A 26,555-nucleotide genomic window follows, 5' to 3' on the forward strand; every position below is an offset into this window, starting at 1 on the left:
TAGACCCCAGAGAATCAAATAATCTAAAAGAAATGGGTACAGAACTAAACAGAGAATTCTCAGTTGAGGAATATGGAATGGCTGAGAAGCACCTAAAGAAATGTTCAACATCCTTAGTCCTCAAAGAAATGCAAATCAAAACAATCCTGAGATACCACCTCGTACCAGTCAGAATGGTTAAGATCAAAACCTCAGGTGACAGCAGATGCTAGGGAGGACATGGAGAAAGAGGAACACTCCTCCATTGTTGGTGGGGTTGCAAGGACCAGTTATACCACTCCTGGCATGTACCCAAAAGATGCTCCAACTTTATCAAATATACCCGTGCTCTACTAATGTTGATAGCAGCCTTACTTATAAAGGCAGAAGCTAGAAAGAACCCAGATGCCCTTCAACAGAGGAATGGTTACAGAAAATGTATCACACATTTCTGAAATTTACACAATGGAGTACTACTCAGCTGTTAAAAATAATGATTACATGAAATTATTAGGCAAATGGATAGAACTAGAATAATACCATCCTGAGTGAGGTAACCCAGACACAAAAGAACACACATGGTATGCACTCACTGATAAGTGGATATTAGCCTAAAAGCTCAAATACCTAAGAAAAAATTCACAGACCCCATGAAGCTCCAGAAGAAGGAAGACCAAAGTGAAGATGCGTCATTCCTTCTTAGAAGGGAGAACAAAATACTTACGGAATGGGTACATGGACAAAGAGTAGAGCAGGGACTGAAGAAAAGGTCATCCAGAGACTGTCCCACCTGGGGATCCATCCCACACACAATCACCCAATTTAGTCACTATTGCTGATGCCAAGAAGTGCTTGCTGACAGGAGCCTGATATGGATGTCTCCTGAGGGGCTCTGCTAGAACCCTATGGATACAGATGAGGATGGTTGCAGCTAACCATTGACTGAACAAGGGGACCCAATGGAGGCCTTAGGGAAAAGACTGAAGGAGCTGAAGAGGTTTGCAATCCTATAGGAAAAACAACAATATCAACCAACCAGACCCCTCAGGCTCCCAGAGACTAAACCACCAATCCAAACACATTGGAGGGGACCTACGGCTCCAGCCACATATGTAGCAGAGGATGGCCTTGTCCAGCATAATGGGAGGAAAAGCCCTTGGTCATGAAGGCTCATTTCCCCAGTGTAGAGGGAGTGCCAGGGAGTTTGAGGTAGGAGTGGGAGTATCCTCATAGGTGCAGGGAGGGATGGAAGAGGGTATGGGAGAGGGTGGAAAGGGAATAATAACATTTGGAAATGTATATACATAAAATATCCAAGAAAAAATAAAATTAAAATAAAAGATTGCATACTGCTCTACTGCTCATACTGCTCTAGCAGAGGGACGGTTTGCAGCAGCAATCCGTGGGTGGCACACAACCATTTGTAAGTCCAGCTGCAGGGGCTCTGATGCCTCTTCAGGTCTCTGTGGTACTGCACTCATCTGGGCAAAACCCTTTTTACCGACACACATGCTAAAAATTAAAGTAATTCTTTGGTGGTGGTATTTGAGATGTGTTTATTAGGGGTTATTCACGTGCTTGACGTAGGCAAGCGTGAGTCACTTAGTATTCCCAAAACATTTACCCAACGTCAAGTAGCAAGAGGCTACTATCGTGAAACTTTCCTTAGGTTCGTTCAGGCACTGTGCCTGGTCCCTAACGGCTTTCTGCTAATATCCTAAGACACACCTTCCTAAGGACAACTGGATGATTTTGCGATACTTCAACTTGCTTTCTTTGGTGTAACATCTTTAGATTAATGATACAATGTTTTAAACCCCCAACTTTTCACTGTTGTTTATGTTAACAAGTCTCCGAAAGATAGGTTTCACCCCATTTCAGAGCATCCTTTCTACTCTGCTCCGTCTTCCCTCTCTCTCCACTTCCACCTGTTTTTCCTGTCCTTTTCTTTCCTTGAGGATTAGTGCGCTGGCCATCTGGCCCTTCTCTGAGGGCTAAGTCCCCGGATGGGTTCAGCGTCCTGTGAAAGAGGATTCTGGATTCTAATCGAGTCAAGTCCAGTTTTGTTTGGGTCATTTTTACTGGCTTGGATTTTTTCCCCCTAAAAATGGCTCCCGTGTATATTTTAAGGTTTAACAATTTTACTTCAGCGTAAACACTTGGGTTCAGGGGTGTCTGTCAGTGCCTCTTAAAATCTTTTCTTCAATAAAAAACAAATTCTTTCCCTTGTTGAGAATTTATTTTTTTTTACTTCCATGCATTCTGAGACTGGGATAGCTTAATATTCTTTCAAATGAGCAGAGGGCAGAGTTTCAAGGAATCCAACATAGCATATTTTTAGTGTATGGAGGGGGAGAGAGAAAATTACGTCTCCCTGCCTGGTTAAATGATTATTTCTCATGCTCTTTGTTTTCAGGCTGAAAGCGCTTCTTTAGGGGTCACTGGGCAGATTCTAAGTAAGCACAGGGATCACAGCGGTCTGATTTGACCATTCATCTACTCTGTGATTGGACAAACACATATGTGTTCAAAGTAACAAAGTGTTACTTTGGTCAAAATTAAGTGGTGGAGATGTCTTTTGGACATGTACCTGCTTTTATAAGCATTCTGACAAGAGACCAGGGAACTAGATCGCTAATGAGCATAAAGAGAATGCCCACACAAGGAACAACTGGTCCAAACCAGGGCCTCCAGGCAATTCTCCACGATAGCAGTTCTGGAGTGGAGGTACGCAGAGAACCAAATCAAGTAAATGTAGTGGGAATGTCTTTGGATATGTACCTGCTTTATAAACATTCTGACAAGACAAGAATTTGATCAACTAATAGAGAGCATAAAGATACTTACACAAGGGCAACTGAATCCATCAGGGCCCTCAGGCAATTCTCCACTCCAGAACACTTGTGGAGGTGCCTGGGAGGCCCCTGGATTTGGACCAGTTGTTCCTTGTGTGGGCATTCTCTTTATGCTCTTGTGATCTAGTTCCTGGTCTTGTCAGAATCTTATAAAAAACTTAATTACCTGTCCAAGACATCTCCACCATAATTTTGACCAAAGTAACGCTGTTACTTTGGTCAAAAGTCAAAATGAATGAAGATCTTTGAACATTCAGGCAGTCCCACGTGGCAGTTCTGGGAGTTTGGACAAAAATAATAAAGAATGTTACTTTGGTCAAAATTAGAAATGTGGAGATGTCTTTTGGACATGCCTGCTTTTATAGCTCTGACAGAGACCAGAGACTAGATCGCTAATAGGCATAAAGAGAATGCCCACACAAAGACAACTGGTCCAAACCAGGGCCTCAGGCAATTCTCCACTCCAGAACTGCTATCGTGGAGGTACCTGGGAACAGTTATTCTATGAACATTCTTTGATGTAATCGAAATCTTATAAAAATTTTTGTCCACTGTTGACAAAGTAACAAAGTGTTACTTGGTCAAAAATTAAGTGGTGGAGATGTCTTTTGGACATGCCTGCTTTTATAAGCATTCTGACAGAGACCAGGAACTAGATCGCTAATGAGCATAAAGAGAATGCCCACACAAGGAACAACTGGTCCAAACCAGGGCCTCCAGGCAATTCTCCACGATAGCAGTTCTGGAGTGGGCTCTTACTGCTGCTGAGCGGGCTTGAGACATTTCTAGTAACTTTGCACATAAGTTGCCAATTATGATCATTAAAGGTTAAGCTTCATATAATTACAATCACATAAATTATACTCTCTATATATAATATATGTAACATATATGTATCCGCATATGTATATATGACAGGAATACTATACTGTGCTCAGTGACATCCTGCCTGGGTTTGCAACCAGCCATACTGTGGGTATTTACACCAAGGCAACTGGCAAGTCCTTCAAGTAGAAGCTATTCCCACAGAGGTGAGAATCCTCCACAACCTAGAACCTTGAAGAAAAGATTTTAGAAGTATGCACACATTTCTGACTCGATTGAGAATAACACAGCTTAGTGAATCTCACAGGCATACAGACCCCTGAAGACAACTTTCATCAATGTCTGAGCTGCTCACAAATTCTTGGTACTGTGCATTAGTGAGATTGGAGCCTGTCCGTGGGAGGCGTGGACCTAGGAAGATTTCCTTGCAAGGCAGGAGGGAGAAAATTTCCGTGAGAACCAGAAAAACGTATTTCTTTCTTTGCTTCTAAGGACACATTGGATGTTGATTTAAATTGAGTTTCACTAATCCATTTTTGAGTGGAGCACATTAAGTATCTTCTTATTCTTTACCAGAAAGTAAAGTCTCCAGATAAATCCCCAAAGGTAAGAGATAATCAAAAGTTTCCCTTTATCATCAGAAAGGAAACCACAAAGAGAATCTCTTTTCCCAGGAAGGAAAGCTCAGAGTACTTTTGTTCAATACTTTCCTTATAAATAAGCATATTTAAGCTTTCATTTTACATTATGAAAACATGACTTTTTCCCCTGAACAAAAAAAAAATAAAAAACCAAACGCATTCTGCTATAAACAGCAATAGAATACACCCTGGTTTTCTGCACAGAGAGGGAACAAAACAAAACAAAACAAAACAAGGTGTCTCAAGGTCACTATTCTCACTGCCATGTCACCTGTGAGAATTGGCGAGGAGAACAAAATGTTCGAATTTATTAAAAAAAAAGTATTAGAGAAAACCATTAAGTCTGGCACCACCAAGAACTCACCAAGAATTGTGAAATTGGAAGGTCTTAAAGCTTTTGTGTCACCATCTGCCTTTTTCTCTAAGATCACAGGGGCGGGACCCCACTATCCACCCATGGAGAAAACTAGTAAGAATAACGTGACCATGGGCAGAAGCCATCAGAACTCCTCCGAATCTCACTTCCTTGGTAGAGCCGAGAGGCAGGCTAGAATTGGGCTTGCCATCTCCTGGAGCCTGCTCTCCGAGACGTATATTTAGAGCCTTCCTCTCCTGAGGTGGAAACTCTTAATTGGAAATAATCAAACATGCGTGGGATCAAATGTGAGGTAAAATTATATATTTTCTGCTCTTACAAGCTAAGTTTAAGCATGTAGACCGTCCTGGGTGAATGAAGACCGAAGCATCAAACTCTTGAGAATTTATCTATCACAGTTCTGTTTAGTAACAGTGAAGAGCCTTGACCTTCGTGGGTGGTTTAGATTTGACGTGTTCCATGCTAAACACTTTACGTGTACTGTACCGTTGCTTGGTTTAGGCAATCTGTAAGATGTATCGGGGCTTTCAACTGGAACATTGGTTACTTGAGCTTTTAGTTGGATACATGATTTGCCCCAAATCACACGAATGGTGACAACAAGGTTTTGGGTCTGTCTGGTGTCCATCTTTGACCTAATAGCTGCGGCTGTGTTTGAAGAACACAGAGCACCTTCAAGCCAGCGTAAGGTATTTATTGTCCCCTATTGCTGAAGCATCTCTGCTATTACATTTTCACACTGTGACCTCCAACAGGCAAAAACGGTTTCCTGCACATGGGACACGCTAAGACCTTTCTCTGCAGAATCTGAGACCTGACAAGGTGTGGCTCCTGTCCTAAAATATTTTAGAATATTGTCCAGGAGAAAGGAAGTCCAAAATAACCGTAACCTATTAATACTATGGTTGCCTTAAGAGGAGCACATGTGACACGGAGTCCCCAAAGATAAGAGAGAAAATGGCACTGGAGTGAGTGAAACATAGATCCTAGGTGAGGATGCTTCAATAGTGAGGAGACATTTTCACCATTTGAATTCTCAAGCGAGGAGTGCTTATCCCTAATTCCCTACACGAGAAAATGCACAGCGAAGAGAGCCAGGGAGGGAGAACTGGGTGCTGGAAAAGGATCCTGCCGAGTTAGTGAATTAGTGCTCGTGAAACCGAGAACCATTCTACCGGAAAAAGGCCATCAGACAAATGATACAGATGGCGAAACAGACTCAGGAGGTAGAGACAGAAGATGCTCTGTTCTCCTTAATGTTCTCCCAGGTTTTTTGGTTTCCATGTGATCTGCACATCCAGGAAGAATTGTCTAGATAAAATTAAGCATCGTCAGACTGTCTCACTCTTCTGGAATGGGTTCTGAGCTCATCTGTAATAGCTGTTAATTGAATGGATGGCTTCAACTGGAACTTAATAAGTCTTCCTTCTTAATTTAGATTATATCTGACAAACCAATCTTCCTTGGTTAGATTTGAAATTATTCCTAATGTAGCTAAATGATAGCAAGTGAAATCAGATTTATCTTCCCTGAGAGGATAAGGAGGGGATTATCAATATATCTGAAGTTCAAAGGCAGAAACTTGACTCCTAGCTCTCCCTCCTTTTCTTTGGGGAATTTCCACCAATGTGAGGCTCTGGACTGCCTTCATGTGGGTGGTACACAGGGGGCATAGTAAGAGTTCTTCCTTACTGTTTTGAGGATGGTGGAGCTGCAGACTGTGATGAGGCATTTGCCTTTGGAACAGCTACGTCTACCTCTCCTTGACAGGCTCCTCAGAGCAGGGCAGGCCAAGTTCCCTCATGCTGTTTCTCCTTCCAGTGCTGAGCACATTTGGTCCTAGTGGGAGATGCTTAAAAAGGAAACTGCAGCATGCTGGGAAAATCTTTTTCTTTTCGGACTGGGCAGATCTGGCTGCATTCCCGCTCTGCCACTTGCTGTCTGACCCCAGGCTAACTGTTTAATGTCTGTAAATTTAACATTCCTTTCCGATAATCAAGTAAGTGGATGCTTCGCAAGATTTTGGAGAGGATTTGAAGTAAATATATAAGTAAGGCACAGAGAGACTGTGTCAGCAGATCCAGGACAGAGCTTCTCTTCTACAGGGTTCCTTGGGCATGGAGCATGGTCTGGTATTTGTTGAATGGATATGGTCAGGGTTCATTCAATAGGAACTATAATGGCTCTCCTTGCTACTTGGTGGTGCTGTGTCCAAGAGGAAGCCCAAAACTCTGTTTAATGTGTTGCAGTCCCCATCCCTTGAAGATGTATATGCATATACATTTATTGCACAAAGAAATCTAGAGTTTGAAGTGTGTCATTGCTTATATAGAAATGTGTATTATGACAGTATATATTCTTCAAAGGAATCTTGTAGCTCCCTCCCAACTGCCTCTCTGAGGGCTAAATAGGGGACGAGAAAGGACTTGGCAGTAACGTACAAACAGAGCTTGGAGAAGGCAGGGACACGAATGCATCGGTGAGAACCGACCTTTTCATTAGTCTGTAAAACTCTCTAATTCACGGGTCGAGGATTTAGCTCAGTAGTAGAGCGCTTGCTATGCAAGCGCAAGGCCCCTAGGTTGGTCCCCAGCTCCGGAAAAAAAAAAAAACAAAACTCTCTAATTCAGAGGTTCAATTATGATGCAGAAAAGATTAGTCCTTCTTCTCGAGATATGATGACAACATTTGGGGAAAGAAATGTGTGTGTGTCTCTGTGTGTGTGTGTGTGTGTGTGTGTGTGTGTGTCTGTGTGTGTGTATCTCTGTGTGTGTTGTGTGTGTGTGTCTGTGTGTGTGTATGTGTGTGTGTGTCTGTGTGTGTGTATGTGTGTGTGTGTGTCTGTGTGTGTGTCTGTGTGTCTCTGTGTGTGTCTCTGTGTGTGTGTGTCTCTGTGTGTGTGTGTGTCTCTGTGTGTCTGTGTGTGTATCTGTGTGTGTGTCTGTGTGTGTGTCTGTGTGTCTCTGTGTGTGTGTGTGTGTGTGTGTGTGTGTGTGTGTGTGTGTGTGTCTGTGTGTGTCTCTGTGTGTGTGTGTCTGTGTGTGTGTCTGTGTGTGTATGTGTCTGTGTGTGTGTGTGTGTGTATGTGTGTGTGTGTGCACGCGCGCATAATTGGAAAAAGTGGAAGAAATAAATGGCTGCACTGGAGAAGGGAAACGTGTAATTGGGATTTATCTTGGAGAGCAATACCCATGGTAAGGGAAAACAGAAAGAGCTTGAGGTCTTCCATAGTTGGCATCTCTGTTTCTTTATCTTTTGCTAGTTTTCCGGGAGGCCACTGGATTTTCTCTTCATACTTGCTGTTTCCTGGAGAGACTGGCTATTCCTCCCCCACTCCCCCTCTCCTCTCCAACTCCCTTCATTCCGTTTCCTCTGCCAGCTTACCAGAGTCACTCTTCTATGACCAGTCCATCTATCATGCTGTCACTTTTGACCCTTCCTACTGCATGCAGGGTACCCTATGGGTGTAGCCATACATGCACGGTGTTGTTATTCTTCTTGATTATGGAATTTCTCACAAATTATGTCATTTTTATACACAATTCTTAAAACAACAGTACTATTATGATATAGCTAAGTAATTACTGTAAAAAATATCTCATTCAACTTTTGCTTAGGAAAAAAAGCCCCATCTCATTGAGTTCTTAGAGAGTTTTCTGGTAGGATAGTTCATTTAAATTTCACTTAATAATAATTTACTACATGCCTGAAATTTGTTACAAGGGTGGATTTTTCAACATGCGTGCGTGCACACACACCCCCCAACCAAAACCAAAAATAAACAAAAGCTATCAGCAGCAAGAACGGGATGCAGAAGGCAGCAGTCTGCTGATTAGCTGTGTTTAGAAGTTCTATAATGTAGACACACTGTAAACATCTGTGGCATTCTATAAATATATAGAATTCTGATTTCCCAATAAGATGAATCTACTGTAAAAGAGAACACTTTTGGCAAAATACTCTTTGAATTGTTTGGATTCTTTGTTTTTCTCTGGGGGGGGGCAGTGGCCCACGGACAGGGTCTCTTATCTGGCCTGGAACTCACTATGTAGACCAGGCTGGCTTCAGACCCACTGAGATTCCTACCTCTGACTCTGAAGTGTGGGGATCAAAGGTGTGCACCACCATGCCCAACTGAGCTTGGTTAATGTGGTGGTTTAAATGAGAATGGCTTCCATAGGTTCAGATATTTGAATGCTTCGTCCTTAGTTTGTGGAAATATTTGGGAAGGAGTAGGAAATGTGGCTTTGCTGGAGGAGGTGTGTCACTTTGAGGTGGACTTTGAGATTTCAAAAGCATCTCTCTGTTTTTGTCTGTCTGTCTGTGTCTGTCCATCTGTCTCCTCTATGTCTGTCTGTCTGTCTCTATATGTGTGTTTGCTTGCCTTTCTCTCCCTCCCTCCCTTTCTTCCCAGCCTCCAATGCTTTAAAGATCAGGCGGTAATCACTCAGCTACTACTGGAGTCCATGCCTGCTGCCACTATGGTTCCTGCCAGCACAATCATGGGCTAACCCTCTGAAACTATAAGCAAGCTCCCAACCACTGTTCTCTTTTATAAGTTGCCTTAACCTTGGTGTCTCTTCACAGCAGTGTAAAGGTGACTGAGACAGTTGATTTCTTCCAAGCTCTTCAGAGTTTACGTAACAGAGTTTCCTCCTTGCCTTCCCCTTTCTCTGCAATCAATTCTACAAGCATTTGCCCACAGTTACTGTGCACTATATCTTGGGCTGGGTTCTGGGCACATAGGACACAGCAGCTATCCTGACTCACATGACTAATAATGTCAGAAGGCCCTTAGGGAGCAAGTGATGCAGAGATGTTTATCTCCAGTGTGCAGTAGATGCAGTGATGGGCTGTCAGGATGGGGACTCACGGCAGGGATCTACTGAAGGGGGACAGGATGGGGGAACAGCATAGGCAGAGGAAGCCCCAGAAGCTAAGGAAAAAAATATGGAGCTGTGCTTATCAGCAAAGGTACACAGGCCTCAGGTAGGCAGAGGCAGGAGCTGCAAGACCTTGCAGATCTTGGGTTCCACTCTAGGTGTAAAGGAGTTGTTAAGAGGTGAAAGCAGGGGTCCTTGATCTTTTTTGTGCTTTCAAATACCTTGATTACTAAATAAAGTACAGATTTATGGGGATTTAAGAAAGAAAGCCAAGGGACCAGTTAGGAAGTAGTGCTAGTAGGATGGAATCTATAGAGAAACTTTGTATCAGGGACTCCGGAAAACCCAAGTAGTAGAAACTTTGTATCCAATATGTCCTGTCACTGGAGAGCAAGGAACACACTCACCCCATCTGTAACTGTCAGGTAGCAGATTGTTTATTTGTTTGTATCCTGGTCCTTCCACTTTGTGTCTGTCTTTGTGTCTGGTGTTGGTTGTAAGGAGTGAGCCTAGTCAGTGTGGACGGCTCATGAATACTTGCTAAACAAATAGACCAATGAAGAGGCAAAAGAGTGACTGACTGGAACCTGAGCTGCAGGCTGGAAAGAGACGCCTACTTCTGAGAAGGGAGCGATGGTCTCAGGCCGCAGATACTTTTGCTCACATATTTTTTCTATAGTCCCTTCTCTTGGTCTATTTTTAACTTCCACAAACCTAGCCCCCAATTACTCCAGCACTGCTGGGTTATGAGGCCTCTCGGAGCAACTCTAATTGGTTTTTAGGCCATGGACTTGAGAGGAATGGATGGTTGCTATGTTTTCTTTCTACACTAAAAGAAAATGGCCTTTCATGGAAGCCCCAAATGCGCTATTTCCCCAACAGTTGATGGTAATTCAAGCATTCTGGCACCTCAAGTTCATTAAGCCCAGAGTCGAGGCTAGGAATTCTAGGCTCAGCCACTCCCAGAGAGAGAATTAAATGCAGGCCAGAGTCTTTCTTGGCCTACTTCATCGTAGTTTACCCTGAGATGTGCAACTCTGGTTTGAATCACGGCAGTCAAGGACATCTGGTGAGAGTCCACAGTTCCTGCTCTGGGCTTCCATTGCGTCCCTCTTCCTTGATATATTGACACCTCACAAAACACTTTAGTGAATGGAATGTGTGATCTGGTAACCCTTGGCGCATTTCACTGGGAACTCCATCCCCTGCCACCAGGTTTAAAGGGCTGAGGTAGATGAAGTTGTTGTTTCACTGTAGAGATGCTGGTAGACAAAGGAGAGGGTCTTTGTGCACTCATCAGGGTTGCAGGGAGGTGATGATGAAAGCCCAGGCTGGGGACCTCACTGCAGACTCCTGCCCCTTGCTTATGGTGAGTCCTGCTTCTCACCAGCTGGGTGCATACAAGCACAAACCAGGAGCCTGGTGTTTGTGTCCACAGCTCCAAACCCAGGACCTCTGTCTCATTTGATTTATGAGACTCTGATACATTTTTGCCTTCACCTCTTATACACAAAGGAACATTTCCCACAAAGGCGCATTAATGAAGGTTATACAGTTGTCTTCAAAGGAAGTCCGAGGGGGTGTTCGACTATTTGCCATTGAGCACATGCAGCACATGCCTCATGTATACAGCTGATGACAGAATTAGAAGTTTTGGGAGAGAGGGCAGAATGATGGTGTTGTAGAAATTTCAAACATCGAAAAAGAACATTCCTCCCTAATTGCTCTCACATGTGAGGGATTACTCGGCCATACTTGGGGCTCACTGGAACTCTCAGGCAGCCAATAATTGTGTCGTGATTGAGTAGCTGTGAACTACAGACTTACTTCCCTTCTCAATGCCATTCTGTTATCCGTTTTCAATGAAGGAACAAATCTCTGGTTCAGCAGGAAAAGCTGGCTGGCAGCTTAGTAGAATTTATAGTCCCCACCCGCATACCGTGCCACTCTACTTTTTAGGTGACGCCACCTGGGCAATGTGCATACAGTAGGAGACACGCTATTGACGGACATACCTTCGCCGACACCTGCATGCTGTTTTCCTGCATGTTCATAATGGCTTCAGAGATCTTGACGTCTATTGGGTCCATGACTGACTCAATGTTGAACGGCCCTTCCAGTCGCTCAGCCACCAAGAGCATTGCATCTGGTAAAAGACAAGGAGGATATTTACTTCAGGACAGCATCTTCTAAGTTTTTAACTTCTATTCCAACATTTATAGATAACTGAATAAAAAACAAAAAACAACATTCACTCCTAAGACTTTATGTGTTCAAGTAAAATGAGGAGGTGTGGCCTGAGAAGGAGGTGTGGCCTTAGAAGGAGGTGTGGCTTGAGAGGGAGGTGTGGCCTGATAGGAGGTGTGGCCTGAGAAGGAGGTGTGGCCTTGCTGTGGGAGATTTACCACTAGGGCTTTGGGTTTGGAGAGCAAGGCCTTGCCTTCCTACCAGTCCACTCCCTCTGCTTCCTGCTTGCAGTTCAAGTTGTGTGCTCTCAGCTTCCTCTGCCTGCTTCCATGCCTGCTGCTGGTTACCATGATTCCCCTCCATGATGGACTCCCAGCCCTCTGGAATGGTTAATCCCAAATAAATTTTTCTTCTACAAGTTGACTCTAATTATGTTGTTTTATTAAGCCCCAGCTTATGGAACGAAGGCTGTGGAAGCTTTAGGACTTGAGGTCTGGGTGGCGGGAGTGGGAATCCTGGAGAAACTCTGAGATCTACTTCCGCTTCCGGCCCAAATTCTCTGTGTAGTGTCTGCACGATGCTCCTGCAGCCACGGACACAGCTGCTCCCACTAACAAGTCTTCTCCCCTGAAATAAGCCCGGAACCACAGGCTGAGACAAGTTCTTCCTACCTAGGTTACTTCTGTTGGGTATTTGCTTACAGTGATGGAGAAGAGCCTAACACGACTTCTCTTCATTGGGACGATGGAGGAACAAGAACTTTGAAGTGCTGACTTGTGAAGCTGGACACACAGACACCAAGACCCAATACACAGCCTTCTGTGTGAAGTATTTTTGGATTTTAGACGCTCTCCCATGTCCTTGCTTTGGGCTAACACTTAAAAACAAAATGAAACGAAACGAAACAAAACCCCCAAAAGCTTTCCCATTTAGGGTCTTCAATATTCTCTGAGGGGATAAAGGGCCTTTCTCTCATTTGGGTTGGGAGATTAAGACAGATTCTGACGTATACCGGATTCTGATTTATGGCTTTAAAAAATGTCTGGGGGTCGCACTGCATTAAATTGAGCTGGATGTGGGCGGGGGAGCTTGGAATTGTGACATGGAGACACGAGTTATGTATGGGGAGCCATTCTTCCTATCTGAACTATCTGGAAGGCTACAGGTAAATGACATATATCAGGTGACTGCTGAGTGAATCAGGATCTGCGGTGAAGGGGTAGGCATCACGGCCAATGTCACCGGACCCTGGCCCAGCCTCCGTTCTTGGTAACCAGAGCATACTTTGGTAATCCACTTTCTACCTGAGGTGTGGAACGGAATGTTTTCCGATAGTGAGAACGTGGCTATGAGGGAAGAGCTGTGCTTACTTAGCATGGCTGAAGAACTAATTAGTTACATATGATCTCAAAGAACCATTCAAGGCCAGCAGCTTCCACATTAAACTGCATAAGGTAGACTTTTAACTTACAGATTCAATAGGTCTCAACTTTTTTTTCAGTTGCTTAAACTCTTAAAAATGCGAATCTTAAAAGAAAAATCCCTCTTTCCAGAAAAAAATCTACATTTATTATCCGATGCTCACAGAATACGGAAAAGGAAAACAAAGAAGACTAATATGCCTATAACCCCACTTCCCAGAACAGTACTGTGAGCTCTGTGGTGCATGCTCTATTTATTTTTGCTTTGTGCATGAATATTTTAAGCATGCAATAAAATATACTGTGCATATATCATATAATCTGCTTTCTAAATGTAATATATTATTAATGCAAAATGCTGTTTATAGTTAGCTGTTTTACAGTACTAATGTGAGGAAACCAAATTTTATTTTTACTGCATACTCAACCATGTTCAACCCAAGTCTAACATCAGAACATTTTCAGGGTTATAAAGTAGCTATGAATTAGGCTGGTGAGAAACCTTTTAAGAGGATTTTTTTAAATATAAAAGATATAGAACTGTCTGGAAAGTAAAGATTCATGGTTTTAAAGGACCCCAGGCTTTATGAACAGTGTCAACTCTTCCTGTAGTTCAATGTTCCTTCTGCCAGATCCCACACTGAGATTTCTCTCACGTGAGAGTCCCCACTGTGCTCCTTGGGGAATGAGGGAGAGTTAACCATTCAGGGCAGAACCAGGAGCAGAAAGAAGCCATCACCACATCACCCAGTTCCACCCTCCGTCCCACGTTTTCCTCCCAGGTGCCAATGGACCCACACAAATGTGTGCACGAATGGCATCACATACCATTTTTTTTTCTGATACTTTTCTTCAGTAACATAGATTGGTCTATATGTCATGGCTCTTTTGACAAAGCAGATATTCCACAAGATCTTAATGACCTAATTAGCAGTTGGGTGGGATGAAGACACACATTATTTTATCACAGTGGATCTTTGTGAGATCCATTTTCTCCTTTGTGGGTCTGGGGGGCTGTTACATGTCTGAAAGCTCATTGCTTCTTTTCTGTCTTTATAGCTGTTTGTGTGCTTATCAAAAAAAAAATCCCTTATCAAAAAACTCTGCAGCCGGTTTTCTGGTGAGGATTAACTGCTTGTGACAGATATAATCTAAGAGTCAGGAAGTTCTAGTGTGAAAAAGTGTATTGCAGCCACAGAGAGGCAAAAGATGTAATTAAAGAAAATGGTAACCATGGGATATGTATAGGCTTCATATATGCACTTGCATCAATCATTATACAATGAGTATTGGTCTTTCTCAATGTATATTTTTATCCTGACTATGTTGGGTTGTAAAGAAATAATTTTGCTCCTAAAAACATCTTTAAAAAAAGAACACAATTTTGGATTGTACACTAAGAATTTAACATAGAGTCTGAAATGACATAGACTAAGGTCTCTTCGAGATTTTGTTTTACCATGAAGTTGAGAGGGAGTAAGGGGTACTTATGGAAGGAGTTAGAAGGAAGAAAGAGAAGGGAGAAATGACTAGATTTAAATTTTAAAAGGTTTCTTATTCTTCTTGATCGGCATAAAGTTTCTTCTTTTGTAGACCCTCTAATCTATAGGTCAGGGAAGACACTTTTGTATTCGTAGCATAAAATTGGGAACATTCTTTGATGATGCCCATCCTTCTGTTTCTTGTTGTGTCAAGTATGCAGCTTCAGTTTTTAAGTGCCTGGGCCTACAGACTCAACCACCAAACTGTAACAAAAAAAAAATCTTCATGGTGGGAAGCATGAAAGATGCTTCAGGGGTAAGCAGCTTTTCCTGAAGTTGATTCCCAGCAGGCAGGACTGCCTATAACTCCAGCTACAAGGGTTCCCAAACCCTCTTCTGGCCCCTTCTGGGTATATACATGGTAGGCCCACTCATGCTCACACACATGCATATACACACACACACACACACATGCACACACACACACACGCACACACACACACACACACACACACACACACACACGCACACACACACACACACACACACACACACATGCACAAATTTTGGTGACTATCCCCCACAAAGTTTGTCTACTGGCTTTGGACATACGGTCTTATTAATGAACCATCACAATCAAAACAGGGAACCGACTGTCCCTGTATCCAGGTTGTTGGTTTTCCCATTTCTCATCTTCACATCAGTGCTTTTGCTTTGCTGTCCAAATGAATGTAAGATCATTTTTACTTAAATATCTATCTTTAAAACTGTGATTACTGGTCAGAATATGCTTCTCCTTTCTTTTCTTTTTGACATTTATTCTTTGAGCATTTCATACCTGTATGAAATGCATTATGACTATGTCAGTTTTCTCTCCCTCCCCTTTAATTTCTGCTGGAATTCTTCTGAGCTCATGTCCCTCTTTTTTTCTTTTTAAAATATAGACATCCATGTTGCTTGAATGTATTCCTGTGCACTGCATGTCTGTCAGGTTCCCATGGAGGGCAGAGGAGCTCTAGGTTCAGTGAGAGACCCTGACTCAAAATGTAAGTTGGAGAGTGATAGAGGAAGGATCTAGACATCGTCTTCAGGCTGTCACATGAGCACGCACGGGTGAGAGCATTACAAGTGCATGCACACAGCACATACCCTAAAGCTAATTAAAGAAAGAGCAACTCCAGAAACTCTCATGAGTCTGAATGTTTGAAGCAAAATCAACTGTAACAAATACACAGCAGTAATTGAAGCTAAAGCAAAGTTATGTGTGAAACAGCAATATGAAATTACACATATTCCTGATTGCTTCCATAGAGAGGTTTTTTTTTTATTAGAATGCAGCAGGCCTGCGGGCATCAAGTAGAATTAGGGGGTGCTCCATTGTTTGTAAATATAAGGCAGGGCCCAGGAGAGATGACCTTACCCAAAGCTCACATTAGATGTCTACACACATGAAAACCAGGTGTATGTGTCCCTGTGTACTCAGCCTCATCCACAGCCTTCTTTTTTGTTATAGACACATAGTACATGGAACAAGGAAGCAGACTTTCAGAATGTTCTAGAGCTTGCCATGCCTGCTGTACAGAGTGCAATTCAGACGTCACAGGAGGTAAGATAGTCACACTTGCAGGGATCAGATGTCCAGTCCTAGACTTTACAAAAGAGCAGTGAATGGTAGAACCTCCTCAGCCTCAACTTCAGCCTCAGCCCCAAGGCCTGATGGGAAGGGGCTCTGCGCCTTGTCCACTGTGAAGCTCCACCCACCTCTGCTGTCTGGCTTGCTTCCCCTGTGCCAAGCAACTCAAGTTACCATGTTTAAGGAGAGTCTTTCTCTCAGCCCGGAGCTGAAGAAAGCCTGCCTGGAACACTTGAATCCCTTTCTTGGGATAAAGTGAGAGAAATGCCAAATTTCTTTTTGTAACATCAAGACAGTAATAGGTACGTTTCTCTACACCCAATTAAGTCCCATAGGGTTGTACTTGGTCCAAAGCCGCTGTCCCCAGATATCTTAATTATCACTATGCCATTCCACTTGGAAATAGTGCAGTGTGATTCTTAACTCTTACTCTGGAGCTGTTATCTCTTGCCAATTAAACAAGGACCCTCAGTGTGGCAGCTAATTATGAGCTGATCCCTTTTGTGCATATGTGTTGCCCAACTTAATGTATCTCTTTTAGAAAGGCTCTTTTCTTGTGGAAAATACAATTTGAATGGCTTAGAAGTAGCTGTTATTTTGGCATGAGTTACTGTTGCAAACTAAGAGATACTGTGTTAGCACTCAGGGCATGTTGCGTCATCTCCTGGAGGCAGCCAGCCAAGGCAACCGGATGAGCCAGGCTGCAAGCAAAGCTGGACTCTGAGGTCAAGGCATTCTTCTAGAATAAGAAATACTTTGGGTTTAGGAAAGGAGGCCTTGGAGTTAGTACTCGGGTTTCATTGTAGCTGGGTGATAGATGGTTTATTAACTACAAGCAAGTCATTGAATTCACAGGGTCCCTTTACCTGAATCTATTACATGGAAATCGTGACAAGATACATTAAGTAATCATGGTATGAGGAATGAGGTAAGACAGAGCTTAAAAACCAATTAAAATGGTATCAGGTTCCTCCTTTACTTCAAACACAGTTGAGCTTCTGGGAGTCACTGTCTCTAACCAGTATAAGGCGAAAGAAAGGAGCATTTAATGAGGTATTTTGGTGACATATTGACAGGAACTGGTGGGATCAGGAAGGCACATGGATAACGTTAAGATGTGTAGCTGACATTGCTTTATGTGCTCAACTAATGTTTAGATAACAAGCACCTTTGATGGATGATCTTGTTACTGAGAAACGCGAAACTGCATTACTGTCTTATGATGTGCCCTTTGTTAATTAAACATGACTACGAAGTTTTTAACATTCTGTCTCCTGAAACATGGGATTTGTCAAGTGTCCCCTTGAGTCTAGGTGGCTTCAGTGACTGCTGTAATGAATAGCACACAGAAGAAATGACACTGCTGGTTCACAGCGCTGGTACCTAAGAGACTCTTGTAACAATCTCCTGAGACCAGTGTGTTAGAGGGACCACTTGCGATTATGCTGGATGAGAGTTCCAGCAGGACCTAGATTTCCAGCCATCCCTGCCAAAGTATCACAGAGGAATGAAGCCATCTTGGGATTTCCAGAGTAGCCAGTCTGTCAGTTGACTACTAAATGTTAACCCCAGTCAACATTACAAGGAGTGGAGGAATCAACCATCTGATTTGTGCCTGTGTCCCTGATACATGGCACTCTGAATTATAAAAATAGTTATATTAAGCTGACAAGTTTTCTAGTAATTTATTTTTCAGGACTAGAAAAACCAGAGCAAACAACAATATTTCTGATACTCAAGTGCTTTGCCTGCATTTGATAGGACCTGGATCTTCAGAACTCTAGTCAAATAACAGTTAATTAACCTAACACTTATGATAAATACTTTGTTTACAAGCTGTCACCACAGATTGTTGTCAGCACTGATGCTGTCCGTGGTACTGCCTTCAAGGAGCTTGGAGTTTTCTTGACCTTCCCAAAGTGACACACACACACACACACACACACACACACACACACACACACACACACTTGTTCATGTAATTTACAAGAAAAATGATTAAGACAAGGAACCATTTTCAAGATCTCATGGGAACATCTAAATTTATTCTTGAGCGTGAAATTAACATGTGCAGTCTTTATTATTTCTCTAGAATCCCACCAGGCTCTTGTTTAGAAACCACGATAACTCTCTCCTCCACCCACCCCTATTTTAGCTGAGCCAAGGTCTTTTGCCCACTGTGAAATAATCGGAAGCAAAACAAGTCATTTTAAACCCTGGTAAGTCCATTCATGGGCGTCCAGTTAGCCATTGTTCTTCATAAAAGCAAACAGAAAAAGCAGCTTCCACATTTTTACGCAGGCTAATACGTGGTCATGGCACAGATGTAATTAGGGGTTCAATGTTTTGCTGCAGTGTGCAGTAGACAGGTATACTGAGTACACCCATCCTTCCCTTTCACCCACACTTACTAATTAAAGTGCCCTGTGAGGTCTGGGGTAAGGAGAGTTTTAAGGCAAGGCCTGGAAACACAGTAGGGCTCCTAGGAACAGAGGCAATATGAGCAGGAGACAGGGCTCAGATGACCGGGCAAGAGGGCAAGCTTGAGAGCAAGAAGAAAGCTTGAACATATAGGCAGAAGGTCTGTACCCTTTGTAGAGATTAAATAGATATTATTTCTGGTTTTTATTTTTAAATCAGTCCTATTTTTGCTGCTTTCTAATTTCTCCTCTCCTCACAGCACCAAGAAGACTGTTTGCTGAAGACATTGGGTCAGCCTGCTGCCCATCTCCGTGGTATACAGTTGGCAGCAATAACCTGGCACACCGGTAACTGCCTGTCTTATCAGACTCACCTGACATCCTCACTGTGCAGCTGCCCCCTAAACAGCCTTTTCCCTCCGTGTTCAATCAGACCATTCGAAATGACATCGTCATTGACCTTGCCTTTACAACTCAACCTATCCTGAAAGACACATTTTTCTAAAGATAGACAAGTGACCACCCGCCTGCTTGACATGCACAAGCGGACTCCACCCCGGTAACGATTCACCTCCAATTACTCGGCATGCCCCAGGTGCCCTGTTATAAAGACTGCTGTCATCAATGACCTCATACATAACCCACTGATCACATATGCGAGTCAGTCTGTCGGATGGTGCCATGGAAGCAACCAAGTCAAGACTAGGAACATGTAATTCTGACATGGGCCAGCCTGCAGAAACTGTAACCATGTTCTGACTGCCTGTGCATGATGTAATACATGCAATTAAAGTGTTTGTTATAACTTCAATTATGGTGGTATTTGCTATACAAATATTTTGTTGTTTCTGTACACTCAAATTTACCAATCATTAAAACTTTTTTCTTGGTCTCAGCCGTATTTTATAGCTTTTCTCCACTTCAAGCCCACATCCATGATGCAACTGACTACATTTTCTCTTTGTCCATCATTCATTTTGCTATTATTGACTACAGTCTGTGTGCCTCCCACAACCCCACTCATTGTTCCTTTTTTCCAGAACACTCTCCTGGAGATACTGACGCAGCATACTACTCTACTTTCTGTATACCTCTTAGCAAAGGAAATTCTCAAAGTAGCTTCTTTTTTTAATTCCATAAAATCTCAGCCATCCTCGCCCAGTTGCCTCTATTGTGTGCCCAGAATTCCTTGTCTGCATTAGCACATCAATATTTGTTATTCCCTGACCTTCTCTCTGATGTGTGGTCAATCTTCAAAAAACCATTGTCCTTTTTTTTTTTATTTGCTTAGTTCTTAAAATATGGTGTGTGTGTGTGTGTGTGTGTGTGTGTGTGCGCGCGCGCGCGCAGGGCACCAGGAAATAGGAGCAGGTACATCCTTTGCCAGCTTGCCCTTAGCAACCTACCTCACAAAGTTTCCACAATCTTCCTAAATAATACTACCAACCGGAGAGCCAGTATTTAAAAACGTGAGTCTTCCGGGGGTGGGGGGCTTTCAGACCCAACTATAATGAGACAGGAGGTCATCTGCCATCAGTTTTGTTCACTTCTGAGCCCCAATCCCGACAGCAGTGCACTTGGCTGGTCCCTGTCTGTGGGCTCCACATTTGCAGTTAGCCAGCCTCAGATGGGAATGATGTTTTGAACATTTGCATCTTCCTCAACTCGGGCAACTAGCTTGCCTTCTCATTGCTTGCTAAATGATACAGTGTAACAACTATTTGCATAACATTTACATTGGATGAGATATTGTAGGTAAATTAGAGGTGATTTAGCCTGGAAGGGAGGGCATTTGTAGGTTACATGCAAATGCACATTTTTCCTTAAGGGACTTAAGCACCTGCAGAGTCTGGCACCAAGGGGTCCTGGAACCTGTCCCCATGAACACAGATAAGGCTATGCTTGGCATCTGAGAGGTGTTCGCCGAACCTTTGTTAAGTTAGCACCGGAACAAATTTTCAAAAATTGTTCTGTATTTTCTTCTAGAAACCTAATAAAAGCTTTCTGCCCACCTCTCCACCCTAACACTTCCCCTCCCTACTCCCCTTCTGTGTGTACGGCCACAAGTGCCTGTGAAATTTTATTTGCAGTGGCTATAGGATAAATGGACCCTGGGTGGCTTTTGATATGTTCTAACATAGATGAAGAGTTTGGGTGGGAATTTAAAATCATATTGTACTTTTTTTATTAGGTGGAAATAACGTTTTAGTTCTTTGAGCTTGAGATTGAAAAGCTAGGCTGCTTTTTTTTTTATTTATTTTTTTCTGTAGAAGGTTATTGCTAGGTTAACTCCCTGCCCCTCCCAAAGAAGAATGTGGATATTTTTGACTGGGCCAAAAAGTTTGTTTCCGCTGCCGTCCAAGACTCCGTATTAGCCACTAACTTTCAAAATAATTATTGTGATGAATGTAGGGTTTGTTTCTTCCTTGTAATTTGCCTGTAGTCAATAAACAGCAGATTGGCAACATTCCTTATCTAACTTTGCCAATCAAGCACCAAAAATACCTTGAAGAGGGATCAGATTCTGATAGGAGTTGGGTTTAACTAAAGAAATCATAGGATCACAAAGGGAGGTAAACAATCCAGAATGGAAGTGAACCAATTAAATACAATTTAGAGCACTGAACAGAAATCAAATTCAACACCAACACCACCGCACCAGGGAGCAGCCCAGAAACGTTACAATAACTGGAGAACTAAAGCCAAAAGAGAGGTTTTAATGAAAATAACTGTTTACTTTGAAAGCAAATTCAGCAAGAGGAGGAGAGAACAAATATAAAATCTAATTTAATCTGGAGCCAGCACAAACAAGAGGCTTGTTTTGCTTTGACACTGAAAAAGAAAATGCAAATCGCGGGAGGGAATAACTCACCAGTTGTCCTTGCACGGTGCAAAAATTAGAATCCACAGGAAGCTTTTCCAGGCAGCTTCTTTTCAGGAGAATGATACATTGTATTTCATAAAAATATAATATATTCATGTAAGCGCTGTCTTACTGCTATTTTATATTCTGAAGTGTTTAGTTACATCACGAGCCACAAAGAATAGGACTTGTAAATCACTAACTTGATAGACATCAAAGTATCTGCTAGTAACGGTTACTCGGTTACTCTTCATGTAAATTGTTGGGACTTACTTTCCATATGAATGAGTTGTTACGTAATTTGTAGCTTTAACTGTCCAAATAAATTCACAGCAATCTGTCAGTCTCTGCCTTGAGGATGAATCACAGAATTTGAGGGGTACAGATCTCCCTGAGAGAACTGTCTATCTGGATGTTTCTTGAGCTCCAACAGAGTTTAGAGCTCCAGTAGATTCATTTAGACCAAACGACTGGTTTATTGGTGGGTAATGAAGAACTCAAAGAAGGAAAGCAACTCATTTGATGGAAACAGTGGAGCTTGGACCAACTGTTTTCACTTTATCCACCAACTCCCTTGGATCCTGCTCAGTAGTACTCCGTATTTCATCTAATGACTATATTCCAAGTGTATGACTCTTTTATTAGGTGAAATTGAAAGAGAAAGCATAAAGAGATGATATTTTTATCCTAGCTAGGCTTACACACACACACACACACACACACACACACACACACACTCATACACACACACACCTGCGCCTGCAGGTACAAACACTAAAACCAATTTCTTCTTAAGCATTCCCTAATGACTCACGAGGGACCACAAGGGCATCACGATTCAGTATCATCCTTCACAGGTCATCTAAATGCTCACGTTGCTGCTCTTGCCTCATGACCCTGGTACAGTACCCTTGAGTTTTCTTTGAATCCTTAGCACCTTGGATGGGCTCTGTGGTGCATCCCGGAGATGTCAGTTGGGAGGAGGTGTGATTCTGTGACGCGTGAGGTCTGAAGCCAGAAGTCACCAGGCTCAGATTCTGAGACTCTGGGCAACTTATGCTTTGTGGGCTTTAAGATTCTTTTCTGTGCCCTTTTATGAGGATGCTCCCTGTTCTGCTGAGGCAATTAAGCGTAACACTGGCGTGGAACAAAGTGATTGTGCTACCTTGATTATTACACTCTTTTCTTTCATTCTTTGTTTTATCAAGACAGGGTTCTGCTCTAGCCCAGGAGGGGCTGGCGTTCACACTGTGGCCCTGCTGGCATTGAGCTCTTGGTAATCTTCTTGCCTGAGACTTTCATTTTAGAAATGTATTAAAAATCACATCTATCTAGTCACTCTACGCATGTGTGCACCTGCTTGTACCACGACACCGGTGTGGGGATCAGATGGCCACTTGAGGGGGTTTGTTCTCTCCTATCATGTACATTCTGGGGGATCAAACTCAGATCATGAGACCCAGCAACAGAAATCAGTCTGCCGGGTAAGATACCTGGTGGGCCGGATTTTGCTGTTTGCTCTCTGAAACAATGTCTTGATGTTTCCCAGTCGTGACTGGAGCCCTGTGCACCCTCCGTCTTAGCCTCAGGGTCACAACAGTAGCCTTGCCTTACTCTCCCTAGTGCTGGCTCCCAGGCGAGAACCAGCACACCTAGGTCGATTATTAAATTTGCATGGACAGACAGCTCCTTTTCTTTAACTGAGTTGCCTTTGGAAGTTTGAGGTTATCAATATCCCTGAAGTCACAGGACTGTGCTGAAAAAAGGACAGTCTAATGCCTTCCTGGTATAAGGAACAACGCCAGTCACAGATACCAGGGGCCCCACGGTTCAGCCAGACGTGAGTGTCAGGCCAGGATGAGTTGCTGACTGGATCTCTCATTCCTTCTCCTACAAACTGCCTCCTTCTCTGACTCTTCTTTGTTTGCTATCAGGACCAGTTCAGACATTTCCAAGTGTCACCCAAATACAAAAAGTGTCAACTTTTCTGCCCACCTATTACATTTAAGTAATTCCTTTCTTTCTCCCTCCATTGCCTCAGAAGTTAATAAAGCAAACCAACCCAAGAGTAGAAGTGCTTGCAACCTGCCCAGGAACAAACCACAAGCCTCCTCTCAGAACCAATAAAAAAATAAATAAATGAGGAGTCAGGTGTGCGTCAGAGCTCCCCGCTGAGTCCAAACAGAGTGATTAGTGGGAGAGCGCGGAAGCAATGGGGACCTTTCTCCTGCTCGCCTGTGCTTTTATTATTAAAAAATAGATTATTTTTTTTATTATTTTGTTGCTTAGTGCCATTTGAACCAAAATGAAAAATATTTCAAAATGGCTTTATGTGTCCTGTATCTATGGGTCACTAGACCCTGAAGAAAACTTTAAAAGCAATGAGAACAAAAAAACCAAACAAACACACCCCCCAAACTGAACTCATTTTGCGAGGCTGTCACTTTACCTCGGATTCACCATGAGAAATGACAAGATGCCTTTTGTTAGTTCCTGCACGATAGCTCTGGTTTAAAGGCGTCTTCAAAATACCCTATATGGAGACAAAGATCATCTTACAAATCAGAGAAGTGAGGGGTGGGGGAGAGAAGAGGGAGAGGCAGTCAGAATGGATTTGAGTCTCAGGAATGTTTGCATGAGTGCGTGTGTGTGTGTGTGTGTGTGTGTGTGTGTGTGTGTGTGTGTGTGTGTGTGTGTGTGAGAGAGAGAGAGAGAGAGAGAGAGAGAGAGAGAGAGAGAGAGAGAGAGAGTACGGACTTAACCAGTATGAGTTAAGGGACTCACTCCTGCTCCAGGAACCTATATATAACCCACTGCCTGGACTTAAGGACACACATTCATCATTCTAGCCTCCTGAGACAGAAGGACCATTAACTTGAGGTCAGTTTAGCCCAAGTAGGGAATCTCTGATTTTGAAAAACAGAACAAAAATTTACATCAGTGGCCATGCTCCTCTAACAGCAAACAGATAAGTCTGAGAGTTCAAACCAGCAGCCTTTGTTTTGTGCATGGTGAAAACCTATACTGTCCAACTCTTCTGTTACTATGCAGACTCTTCTAGACCGACTGTTGGAACATAACTTTGAAAATGTAGCGTTACATTCTGGGTTTTGAATGTGCCTTGACCAGGAGAAGAGACACATGGGTGACACCTCCCACACTGTGAAAGGTAACTCCAATGAGCAGTGGGCCCAGGAAAGCCAGAAGACAGTGTAGGCAAGCTGATCAATGGGCCAGGCTCAAGTAGAGGGACAACGTCAAACAGAGATAATCACTGTCAGAGTGCAGATCATGGATGCAGTAGACGAAGGAAGCAGTGGGCGTCAATGGGAGGAGAGGCCCTTGGTCCTGTGAAGGCTTGATGCCCCAGTGTAGGGAGGGAGTGGGTGGGTGGGTAGGGGAGCATCCTCATAGAAGTAGGGGAGGGGGAGGGGGTATGGGAGAGGGCAAAAGGGGATAACGTTTGAAATGTAAATAAATAAAATATCCAATAGAAGAAACAAAGGTAAAATATTTGATGCATTTTCATCTAAAAATAAAAGAATACAAGCTCGGTGTAACTTAATAGAGATACTTTTTTTTTTCTTGGAGCTGGGGACCGAACCCAGGGCCTTGTGCTTGCTAGGCAAGCACTCTACCACTGAGCTAAATCCCCAACCCCAATAGAGTTACTTTTTAAGAGAGATATATCTACTTTAAGAGAGATATAACCACTTTAAGAGAGATGTAACTACTTATTTTAAATGAAATTTCTTTCTAACTTCAAATGGTTTTGAAACTTTCTTGACAATACGAAAAGGAAAGAGGTATCCAAAGAAGAGACTGTTTATCAAGACAATAGTGATTATACGGGATGCTTCATGTTGCCTCTTTCTAGTTGTTAGTTCTAGTGTGCATGCACAAAGCTCGGGCCTTGTGAGACGTTTTCACCATTTATTTTTCCTGCAACAGCATGCAGTTGGATATCCCCTTCTAGTTGTTTGAAAATACCTGTGGGATTTCATGCCATCAGTTGTCATGGTTTATGTAATCAGTCTTAGAATTCTTAATTATGTGGTCATTTATTCATTTTGTGTTCGTGCATAAAATAACAACAGGCCGTGGTGTGCACCGGGGGACGGGTTGCTGGAAGTAGGTATCTCCTTCTACTGTGTGAGTTCCAAACGCAGCCTCTCTGGGTTAACAGGAGGATTCTATATCCACTAAACCATCTTGCTGGCCCACCATTGTCTTATTGATGCTTTTCAGATTCATAGATATGAACCAGTATAAAATATTCCTCCTATCTCTGATCTGTCTCTACTCGTGATTATCTACTTGAGATAGATTCCTTTACATTTCATAATTTATTCATTGAAGAACTAAGTATAGTAAGTGTTCATTTTTATTAATAAACAGGAAAGGTTCAAATGTACCCTTTATATGGAACTTTAATAGGGACAGAAATGAAGGTAAAAGGATGTGTCTGTGACTCTGTCATTTAATAGACTTACATTTACGGAGCAGCAGTTTTAGTAGATGGCCCATATTTCATTGAAAATGTAGAATGGGAATATGTAGTTCCTCATATTTTAAATGTTACAGTTCTGGTCCTGCTCAGATCCAAACCTATCTACAGGACAACAAAGCCACAAATTCCCATTTGCTATTTTGAATGTCTGGATTTGTAGATGTCTCACGGGTCCTAAGTCAAGAGACGGTTGAGCAACATGGGTGATTGAGAAGAGAGCCAAGAGATGTACCAAGTGCACTCAGACATGTGATCAAGAAAGCCAAAAGCGAGTGGGTCTAGGTAAGTTGATCAATGGGTCAGTCCTCGGGAAGAAAGAGTTAAACAGAGATATGCATATCAGAGTGCAGAACGTGAGTGCAGCAGGCAAAGAAAGGGCTGAGCATACAAGCTGTGTACAAGCTGTGCTCCAGGGAAGGTACAGTGTGATGGATGCTTGTGAAGGCAGAGAGCTGCAGAGGCTTCTGTGGTGCCAGGCACA

General features: G+C 42.8%; 1 protein-coding gene across 2 annotated transcripts in view; it reads right to left on the minus strand.

Annotated features, from left to right (window-relative positions):
• Positions 1-26,555, minus strand: part of Gpc6 (glypican 6) — a 1,019,107-nt gene that overhangs the window by 134,793 nt on the left and 857,759 nt on the right. For both annotated transcript variants that reach the window (XM_032917577.1, XM_032917578.1), the window contains exon 5: positions 11,575-11,705. In XM_032917577.1, coding sequence (XP_032773468.1) covers positions 11,575-11,705 — 131 coding nt within the window. The remainder of the gene's footprint in view (positions 1-11,574; positions 11,706-26,555) is intronic.

This window comes from Rattus rattus, chromosome 12 (assembly GCF_011064425.1).
Source record: "Rattus rattus isolate New Zealand chromosome 12, Rrattus_CSIRO_v1, whole genome shotgun sequence".
In the NCBI taxonomy this organism is placed as follows: Eukaryota; Metazoa; Chordata; class Mammalia; order Rodentia; family Muridae; genus Rattus; species Rattus rattus.